At 48.5% G+C, this 10620-nt stretch overlaps 1 protein-coding gene across 1 annotated transcript; it reads right to left on the bottom strand.

Moving 5' to 3' along the window:
- Positions 1–412: 412 nt before the first annotated feature.
- Flg2 (filaggrin family member 2) lies at positions 413–10414 on the bottom strand. The gene is made up of 6 exons (XM_036191349.1): positions 10277–10414; positions 4477–9766; positions 4097–4293; positions 3982–4015; positions 3256–3843; positions 413–1506 (listed from the first exon to the last, which is right to left on the bottom strand). The coding sequence occupies exons 1-6, from the start codon at positions 10412–10414 to the stop codon at positions 413–415; spliced, it is 7341 nt and encodes a 2446-aa protein (XP_036047242.1).
- Positions 10415–10620: the final 206 nt, after the last annotated feature.

The raw sequence follows: 10620 nt of genomic DNA, 5'->3' as shown, positions 1-10620 counted from the left end.
GCTAGAAAAATTGTGACTCCTAAACTATGCCCTTGGAATCTTGGATAAGTTTTTAACCAAAAAATTACAACAGCATGTGGAAAACCCAAGTACTTATCTCAGAGAAGTTTTAAATATTCATTTTAATTCCCAAACACCAAAATCATACATTTTAATCTTGTATTTCTGAATACAGTTCCAATACTTTTTACTTTGTTTACTTTCTTCCGTCCAAGAAGCTCAGGGTCTATGGAGTCCTACAAAAAGATCTTGCACAAAACAACATCAAAATAGTAGTACAGTTAATATGAAAGAAAATACCACCTACTGCCAAAATGAGGAATCATGTTGAAAGTGTTATTATCTTACTGTGCATCTACTTTTTTCTTTGACTTAGTTCTTATCTTGGTTTATCATATTTTATACTGGCTTCTCAACAAAAATAATGGTATCTTTGTTCTTGGACATATGTGTATAGTGGAGTGTTGCTATCTATGTAGGCAGAACCTAAGTTCATTTCCCCCTTTTCATCGTAACCTCTGGATTCAGAGTCTCTTATCTCCTTGTCATCTACATATTGACTATATTTTCTGATGGTCCCTGATGGATTATAACCTGGCTCCTGTCCTAGTCTTCCCTCACTGAATGTGGTTACACTTGGTAAATATTTACACTCCTCAGTTCCCATGCAGTATAGGCTCTGAAGAGAGTTATTGGGAGAAGATCTTTGATTTGCATATCTGATGTCACTTGAGAGCTGGTAGCTATCACTTGATTGGCCATGGCTATGCACTTGCCTTTTATTGGTGCCAAATCCAGATTGATTTCCAAATGAATTGGATTCTGAATGTTCCTGAATTGATGTATATTGACTATGGCCAACACCAGAATGGTCAATTGGCTGGCTTAGAGTAGTTTCTTGTTTTCCTTTTACACTGTATTCATATGTAGTATCATAGTCATTTGAATGTTCAAGTGTTACTAATGATTGGGGATGATTAGACATTAAATTTCCAGTTGTACTAGAATCAGTCAAATTGTAGTGGTCAATTGAATGCCCATGATTAGTGTCAGACTCACTGTATTTTAAAATTCCTTCCATTCCTTCATTTCCTTTGGATACTGCATGGTGAGAAAGAGAGAAAGACTGTCCATATTTTGGCACCTGTGTACTTGTAGCTATATGTGATGACCGCAGAGGACTAGAATTGGGGCTGCTACTTCTGCTTACTCCAGAAGGTCCATAACCTGACTGGCCATAGTCATACTCCTCACAACCATAGCTGCCATGTCTCCAATGCTGAATAGAATCATACTGGTGTCTAGAACTAGAGGACTGAAAAGACTTTGTTCCAGAGTGAGCAGGAGGAGACAACTGTCGTCCATGAAGGGGAGACCGAGACACTCCACTCTGAACTCCACTATGACCTTTTGAGGATCCAGAGTATCTCCTGGAAACGACTAAGTGTTCCTCACCCTCACTGGACTCAGAATGAACAGGTGCCCTTCTGGGACTTCTCCCAGAACCTGAATGTGAGGGCTGTTGATGTGCAGACTGAGGTTGTCTAGTGCTGTCCCTAGACTGCCTTTGAGAGTGTCCCTGTGTTCTGTGAACTGGGGACACCGATTCTCCATGCTGAACACCACCATGACCTTTAGTGGATCCTGACTCTCTGTGTGAGACTACTGAGTGTTCCTCACCCTCACTGGACTCAGGATGAACAGGTGCCCTTCTGGGACTTCTCCCAGAACCTGAATGTGAGGGCTGTTCATGTCCAGACTGAGGCTGTCTGGAGCTGTCCCTTGACTGCCTTTGAGGATGACCCTGTGTTCCATGAACTGGGGAGCCAGACTCTCCATGCTGAACTCCACCATGACCTTTAGTGGATCCTGAGTGTCTGTGTGAGACTACTGAGTGTTCCTCACCCTCACTGGACTCAGAATGAACAGGTGTCCCTCTGGGACTTCTCACAGATGTTGAATGTGAGGGCTGTTGATATCCAGACTGAGGCTGTTTTGTGCTATCACTCAAATGCCTTTGAGGATGTCCCTGGGTTCCATGAACTGGGTACCCAGACACTCCATGCTGAAATCCACCATGACCTTTAGTGGATCCTGAGGGTCTGTGTGAGACTACTGAATGTTCCTCACCCTCACTAGATTCAGAATGAACAGGTGTACCACTGGGACTTCTCACAGAACCTGAATGTGAGGGCTGTTGATGACCAGCCTGAGGCTGTCTAGTACTGTCCCTAGACTGCCTTTGAGGATGTCCCTGTGTTCCATGACCTGGGGATCCAGACTCTCCATGCTGAACTCCACCATGACTTTGGGTGGATCTTGAGTGTCTGTGTGTGACTACTGAGTGTTGCTCACCCTCACTGGACTCAGGATGAACAGGTGTACCTCTGGGACTTCTCCCAGATGTTGAATGTGAGGGCTGTTGATGACCAGCCTGAGGCTGTCTAGTACTGTCCCTAGACTGCCTTTGAGGATGTCCCTGTGTTCCATGTCCTGGGGAGCCAGACTCTCCATGCTGAACTCCACCATGACCTTGGGTGGAAATTGAGGGTCTGTGTGTGACTACTGAGTGTTCCTCACCCTCACTGGACTCAGAATGAACAGGTGTACCTCTGGGACTTCTCCCAGATGTTGAATGTGAGGGCTGTTGATGACCAGCCTGAGGCTGTCTAGTACTGTCCCTAGACTGCCTTTGAGGATGTCCCTGTGTTCCATGACCTGGGGATCCAGACTCTCCATGCTGAACTCCACCATGACTTTGGGTGGATCTTGAGTGTCTGTGTGTGACTACTGAGTGTTGCTCACCCTCACTGGACTCAGGATGAACAGGTGTACCTCTGGGACTTCTCCCAGATGTTGAATGTGAGGGCTGTTGATGACCAGCCTGAGGCTGTCTAGTACTGTCCCTAGATTGCCTTTGAGGATGTCCCTGTGTTCCATGACCTGGGGAGCCAGACTCTCCATGCTGAACTCTACCATGACCTTGGGTGGATCTTGAGTGTCTGTGTGTGACTACTGAGTGTTCCTCACCCTCACTGGACTCAGAATGAACAGGTGTACGTCTGGGACTTCTCCCAGATGTTGAATGTGAGGGCTGTTGATGACCAGCCTGAGGCTGTCTAGTACTGTCCCTAGACTGCCTTTGAGGATGTCCCTGTGTTCCATGACCTGGGGAGCCAGACTCTCCATGCTGAACTCCACCATGACCTTGAGTGGATTCTGAGTGCCTCCTGGATACTACTGAGCGTTCCTCACCCTCACTGGACTCAGGATGAACAGGTGCCCCTCTGGGACTTCTCCCTGAACCTGAATGTGAGGGCTGTTGATGACCAGCCTGAGGCTGTCTAGTGCTATCCCTCGACTGTCTTGGAGGATGTCCCTGTGTACTGGGAACTGGGGAGCCAGACTCTCCATGCTGAACTCCACCATGACCTTGAGTGGATTCTGAGTGCCTCCTGGATACTACTGAGTGTTCCTCACCCTCACTGGACTCAGGATGAACAGGTGCCCTTCTGGGACTTCTCCCTGAACCTGAATGTGAGGGCTGTTGATGACCAGCCTGAGGATGTCTAGTGCTATCCCTCGACTGTCTTGGAGGATGTCCCTGTGTACTGGGAACTGGGGAGCCAGACTCTCCATGCTGAACTCCACCATGACCTTGAGTGGATTCTGAGTGCCTCCTGGATACTACTGAGTGTTGCTCACCCTCACTGGACTCAGGATGAACAGGTGCCCCTCTGGGACTTCTCCCTGAACCTGAATGTGAGGGCTGTTGATGACCAGCCTGAGGCTGTCTAGTACTGTCCCTAGACTGCCTTTGAGGATGTCCCTGTGTTCCATGACCTGGGGACCCAGACTCTCCATGCTGAACTCCACCATGATCTTGTGGGGATCTTAAGTGTCTCCTGGATACTACTGAGTGTTCCTCGCTCTCACTGGACTCAGGATGAACAGGTGCACCTCTGGGACTTCTCCCTGAACCTGAATGTGAGGGCTGTTGATGACCAGCCTGAGGCTGTCTAGTGCTATCCCTCGACTGTCTTGGAGGATGTCCCTGTGTACTGGGAACTGGGGAGCCAGACTCTCCATGCTGAACTCCACCATGACCTTGAGTGGATTCTGAGTGCCTCCTGGATGCTACTGAGTGTTCCTCACCCTCACTGGACTCAGGATGAACAGGTGCCCCTCTGGGACTTCTCCCAGATGTTGAATGTGAGGGCTGTTGATGACCAGCCTGAGGCTGTCTAGTACTGTCCCTAGACTGCCTTTGAGGATGTCCCTGTGTTCCATGACCTGGGGATCCAGACTCTCCATGCTGAACTCCACCATGACTTTGGGTGGATCTTGAGTGTCTGTGTGTGACTACTGAGTGTTCTTCACCCTCACTGGACTCAGGATGAACAGTTGTACCTCTGGGACTTCTCCCAGATGTTGAATGTGAGGGCTGTTGATGACCAGCCTGAGGCTGTCTAGTACTGTCCCTAGACTGCCTTTGAGGATGTCCCTGTGTTCCATGACCTGGGGAGCCAGACTCTCCATGCTGAACTCTACCATGACCTTGAGTGGATTCTGAGTGCCTCCTGGATACTACTGAGTGCTCCTCACCCTCACTGGACTCAGGATGAACAGGTGCACCTCTGGGACTTCTCCCTGAACCTGAATGTGAGGGCTGTTGATGACCAGCCTGAGGCTGTCTAGTGCTATCCCTCGACTGTCTTGGAGGATGTCCCTGTGTACTGGGAACTGGGGAGCCAGACTCTCTATGCTGAACTCCACCATGACCTTGAGTGGATTCTGAGTGCCTCCTGGATACTACTGAGTGTTCCTCACCCTCACTGGACTCAGGATGAACAGGTGCCCCTCTGGGACTTCTCCCTGAACCTGAATGTGAGGGCTGTTGATGACCAGCCTGAGGCTGTCTAGTGCTATCCCTCGACTGTCTTGGAGGATGTCCCTGTGTACTGGGAACTGGGGAGCCAGACTCTCCATGCTGAACTCCACCATGACCTTGAGTGGATTCTGAGTGCCTCCTGGATACTACTGAGTGTTGCTCACCCTCACTGGACTCAGAATGAACAGGTGCACCTCTGGGACTTCTCCCAGATGTTGAATGTGAGGGCTGTTGATGACCAGCCTGAGGCTGTCTAGTACTGTCCCTAGACTGTCTTTGAGGATGTCCCTGTGTTCCATGACCTGGGGACCCAGACTCTCCATGCTGAACTCCACCATGACCTTGGGTGGATCTTGAGTGTCTGTGTGTGACTACTGAGTGTTCCTCACCCTCACTGGACTCAGAATGAACAGGTGTACCTCTGGGACTTCTCCCAGATGTTGAATGTGAGGGCTGTTGATGACCAGCCTGAGGCTGTCTAGTACTGTCCCTAGACTGCCTTTGAGGATGTCCCTGTGTTCCATGACCTGGGGAGCCAGACTCTCCATGCTGAACTCCACCATGACCTTGAGTGGATTCTGAGTGTCTCCTGGATACTACTGAGTGTTCCTCACCCTCACTGGACTCAGGATGAACAGGTGCCCCTCTGGGACTTCTCCCTGAACCTGAATGTGAGGGCTGTTGATGACCAGCCTGAGGCTGTCTGGTGCTATCCCTCGACTGTCTTGGAGGATGTCCCTGTGTACTGGTAACTGGGGAGCCAGACTCTCCATGCTGAACTCCACCATGACCTTGAGTGGATTCTGAGTGCCTCCTGGATACTACTGAGTGTTCCTCACCCTCACTGGACTCAGGATGAACAGGTGCCCCTCTGGGACTTCTCCCTGAACCTGAATGTGAGGGCTGTGGATGACCAGCCTGAGGCTGTCTAGTACTGTCCCTAGACTGCCTTTGAGGATGTCCCTGTGTTCCATGACCTGGGGATCCAGACTCTCCATGCTGAACTCCACCATGACCTTGTGGGGATCTTGAGTGTCTCCTGGATACTACTGAGTGTTCCTCACCCTCACTGGACTCAGGATGAACAGGTGCCCCTCTGGGACTTCTCCCTGAACGTGAATGTGAGGGCTGTTGATGACCAGCCTGCGGCTGTCTAGTACTGTCCCTAGATTGCCTTTGAGGATGTCCCTGTGTTCCATGACCTGGGGAGCCAGACTCTCCATGCTGAACTCCACCATGACCTTGGGTGGATCTTGAGTGTCTGTGTGTGACTACTGAGTGTTCCTCACCCTCACTGGACTCAGAATGAACAGGTGTACGTCTGGGACTTCTCCCAGATGTTGAATGTGAGGGCTGTTGATGACCAGCCTGAGGCTGTCTAGTACTGTCCCTAGACTGCCTTTGAGGATGTCCCTGTGTTCCATGACCTGGGGAGCCAGACTCTCCATGCTGAACTCCACCATGACCTTGAGTGGATTCTGAGTGCCTCCTGGATACTACTGAGCGTTCCTCACCCTCACTGGACTCAGGATGAACAGGTGCCCCTCTGGGACTTCTCCCTGAACCTGAATGTGAGGGCTGTTGATGACCAGCCTGAGGCTGTCTAGTGCTATCCCTCGACTGTCTTGGAGGATGTCCCTGTGTACTGGGAACTGGGGAGCCAGACTCTCCATGCTGAACTCCACCATGACCTTGAGTGGATTCTGAGTGCCTCCTGGATACTACTGAGTGTTCCTCACCCTCACTGGACTCAGGATGAACAGGTGCCCCTCTGGGACTTCTTCCTGAACCTGAATGTGAGGGCTGTGGATGACCAGCCTGAGGCTGTCTAGTACTGTCCCTAGACTGCCTTTGAGGATGTTCCTGTGTTCCATGACCTGGGGAGCCAGACTCTCCATGCTGAACTCCACCATGACCTTGTGGGGATCTTGAGTGTCTCCTGGATACTACTGAGTGTTCCTCACCCTCACTGGACTCAGGATGAACAGGTGCCCCTCTGGGACTTCTCCCTGAACCTGAATGTGAGGGCTGTTGATGACCAGCCTGAGGCTGTCTAGTACTGTCCCTAGACTGCCTTTGAGGATGTCCCTGTGTTCCATGACCTGGGGATCCAGACTCTCCATGCTGAACTCCACCATGACCTTGTGGGGATCTTGAGTGTCTCCTGGATACTACTGAGTGTTGCTCACCCTCACTGGACTCAGGATCAACTGGTGCACCTCTGGGACTTCTCCCAGATGTTGAATGTGAGGGCTGTTGATGACCAGCCTGAGGCCGTCTAGTATTGTCCCTAGACTGTCTTTGAGGATGTCCCTGTGTTCCATGACCTGGGGACCCAGACTCTCCATGCTGAACTCCACCTTGACCTTGAGTGGATCCTGAGTTTCTGTGTGAGACTACTGAGTTTTGCTCACCCTCACTGGACTCAGGATGAACAGGTGCCCCTCTGGGACTTCTCCCTGATCCTGAATGTGAGGGCTGTTGATGTCCAGACTGAGGCTGTCTAGTGCTGTCCCTAGATTCCCTTTGAGGATGATCCCGTGGTCCGTGACTTGGGGACCCCGACTCCCTATGCTGAACTCCACCATGACCTTGAGTGGATCCTGAGTTTCTGTGTGAGACTCCTGAGTGTTCCTCACCCTCACTGGACTCAGAATGAACAGGTGTCCCTCTGGGACTTCTCCCAGATGTTGATTGTGAGGCCTGTTCATGCCTAGTCTGAGCCTGTGTCCTGCTGTCTCTTGACTGCTCCTGTGAATATCCCTGTTTTCCATCAATGTTTGATTTCGACTTTGTATGCTGAAATTCCTCATATCCTGACCCTTTTGTACCAGTTGCAGATGACTGACCATATCTAGGCCTTTGTTTCTCTGCTTTAGATGATACACCTGAACCTGACCCATGCTTCTCATTCTGTGATGACTCACCTGGGCCATGTTCATGCTGCCCAAATGTAGATGACTGTCTGGATCCTGAAGACCCATGATACCCAGAACTTGGTGACTTACCAGAACCAGACCCATGCTGCACTGAGCTAGATGACTGACCATAACCAGACCCATGCTGCCCAGACCTTGGTGACTGAACAGAACCAGACCCATGATGCTCAGAGCTCGGTAACTGACCAGAACCAGACCCATGCTGCACAGAGCTAGATGACTGACCATAACCAGACCCATGCTGCCCAGAACTTGGTGACTGGACAGAACCAGACCCATGCTGCACAGAGCTAGATGACTGACCATAACCAGACCCATGCTGCCCAGAAGTTGGTGACTGGACAGAACCAGACCCATGTTGCACAGAGCTAGATGACTGACCATAACCAGACCCATGCTGCCCAGAACTTGGTGACTGGACAGAACCAGACCCATGCTGCACAGAGCTAGATGACTGACCATAACCAGACCCATGCTGCCCAGAACTTGGTGACTGGACAGAACCAGATCCATGTTGCACAGAGCTAGATGACTGACCATAACCACACCCATGATGCCCAGAATTTGGTGACTGACCTGAGCTTGATGACCCATGATGTCCAGAGCTTGAAGACTGACCACAACCGGACTCATGCTGCCCCAAACCAGATGAGTGACCCAAGTGAGATCCATGTTGACTACAACCTGAGGATTGACCTGAGGTAGTACCATGTTGTCCACAGCAAGACTGACCTGATCCATGTCCTTGTTGTTCAAAGCCAGAAGACTGCCTTGAATTTGTTCCATGTTGTTCACAGCATGATGACTTCCGTGAACCAGACCCATGGTGGCCACACTTGGAAAATTCATTCGAACTACATCCCTTTTGATGAGAGCTTGAAGGGTGTCCACAGGACCTGGTTCCATGTTGATCATAACTAGAAGATTGAGTTGCTCCAGACCCACAGCATGATGAATGACATGAGCCCATCCTCTGCTGACTTCCACAATTCTGAGGTTGACCACATTGTTTAGATCCATACCCTCTCTGACTAGAAGACTGGCTACAGGATCTATGTTCAGGTTGACAACATCTAGAGGACTGACCTCCTGAGACACATCCATAGCCTTGTCCTCTGCTAGTTCCTGACTGACATCTTGACTGGGTACAGCAAGATTGATTTCCTTGCCACCCAGAGCTACTTGCCTGACAAGAACTTGAAGCATTTTGTGGCTTACAACATCCACCAGAATTGCTGTAACCACATGTATGACTTTGTATCTTACTGTTTCCTGAAGTTGCAAAGCTAGGCCCAAGCTTTTGTTCTTCAGCCTTTCCTGACTGAGTAGAATTTGATTTATGTTTGTTCTTCTCCAGTCCATGTAAAAATCCACTATTACCTTTTCTTCCCTGACTGTTTAACCTAGATCCAGATTCATATTCTTCCCCAGACTCACTGGAGGACCTACCATGTGAGTTGTTTCTTTTACCTTCTAATTCTTCAGAGCTCGAACCATGTCTCTCTTTGTTACTTCTCCAAGAGTGACCAGAGATAGACCCATGGTGTTTTTTCCTAAGTTCCTCTGAGCTGGAGAATTCACCTTGCCTTTCCAGCCACCTAGAGTTGGACCTACGTCTACGTTTTCCAGTACCCGATGAGCTCCCAGAACTATGTCCATGCTCCTCTCCCTCACTCCAACTTGAATGTCTCAAACCTGATTTCTGTCTTGGTGTCTCCTTTTCCTCTTCTGTTTCACTTTCTTCCTTTTGCTGTTGATGACCATGTCTATGCTTCTTTGACCCTGAAGCTTTACAGTATTCTTTTCCAAGAACCTTGTTGCAGGCCATAGCCAGTTTGAATACCATCAAAAGAAACTCAGTAAAGTCTAGTCTTCGGTCATGATCTCGATCCAGCATATGCATGATGACTTCTACTGTGTCTGGATCATCTGGATTCTGTATATGAGAGACACATCAAGGAAGACTTGGTTATCCCAGCCTTATTCTCAGCTAAAACAACCTAGTATCACCTAGTGTATATTGTGTGTTATATGATTTCAATTTATTTAAGTATTACTTTAGGTTAATAGGATCTAGCATATATGAAGGGTTAATAGAAAATAAAGACCATTGTGATCTGTGGAAGAAGATGACATTCCTTTATAACATTGTTCCCCATTTATTAGAATAACCAATCAATCAATTGGCTAATTTCTTAGCACAAATTTATTTATTTACTTGGAATGGGAAGCCTGAGTATATGAGAAAGTTAGGTTCTAAAAAGTGGAAGGACACAGAAATGTATGGAAGAAACATCTGTCTTTAATGATAATAGATTTATGATGCCCTAGTTCAAAAGTCTATTCCTTGGGTTTGCTCAAAATCAGCTGGGGCCAGGCACTTTCCCACTAATTTTGGTCTTAGAACACATACAGAACTCCAGAAGACTTCAGACTTGGCCCATACCTTCAAAATTGGACGAAACTCTTTCTCCAGAAGTTCCTTTAGCTCATCCTTGCTCAGTGTGCCACATTCTCCATCTTGCTTGGTGTATTTGTAGAATATATCAATGACAGTGACAACACTTCTTAAGAGGTCTGTCATCTTGTTTTCCCCAAGTTTAAATGAACCTAGAGGAGAAAGAAACAGAGATAGAGACAGAAAGAATGGGACAGAGAGAGATCTCATTTTCTTTCAATTTACTAACAGGTCTTATTTTAATGTATATATATATATATATATATATATATATATATATATATATATATATAATGTAGTGGTTCTCAACCTCCCTAATGCTGAGACCCTAA

The sequence above is a fragment of the Onychomys torridus genome, chromosome 6, assembly GCF_903995425.1.
Source record: "Onychomys torridus chromosome 6, mOncTor1.1, whole genome shotgun sequence".
Lineage (NCBI taxonomy): Eukaryota > Metazoa > Chordata > Mammalia > Rodentia > Cricetidae > Onychomys > Onychomys torridus.
The sequence above is the reverse complement of the archived record's forward strand: the minus strand, read 5'-3'. Positions and strand labels throughout refer to the sequence as shown.

Bases quoted from the DNA above. Each gene is read 5' to 3' on its own strand.
- Flg2 (XM_036191349.1), bottom strand. From the start codon at position 10,414: ATGACAGACCTCTTAAGAAGTGTTGTCACTGTCATTGATATATTCTAC. The intron at 3,844-3,981 runs GTTCAGGGAGAA...CTGGGTCCCCAG, and splicing joins TCAACAGCCCTCACATTCAG to GTCATGGAACACAGGGACAT. The intron at 1,507-3,255 runs GTGAGGAACGCT...CCTCACATTCAG, and splicing joins TCATCCTGAGTCCAGTGAGG to GTTCTGGGAGAAGTCCCAGA.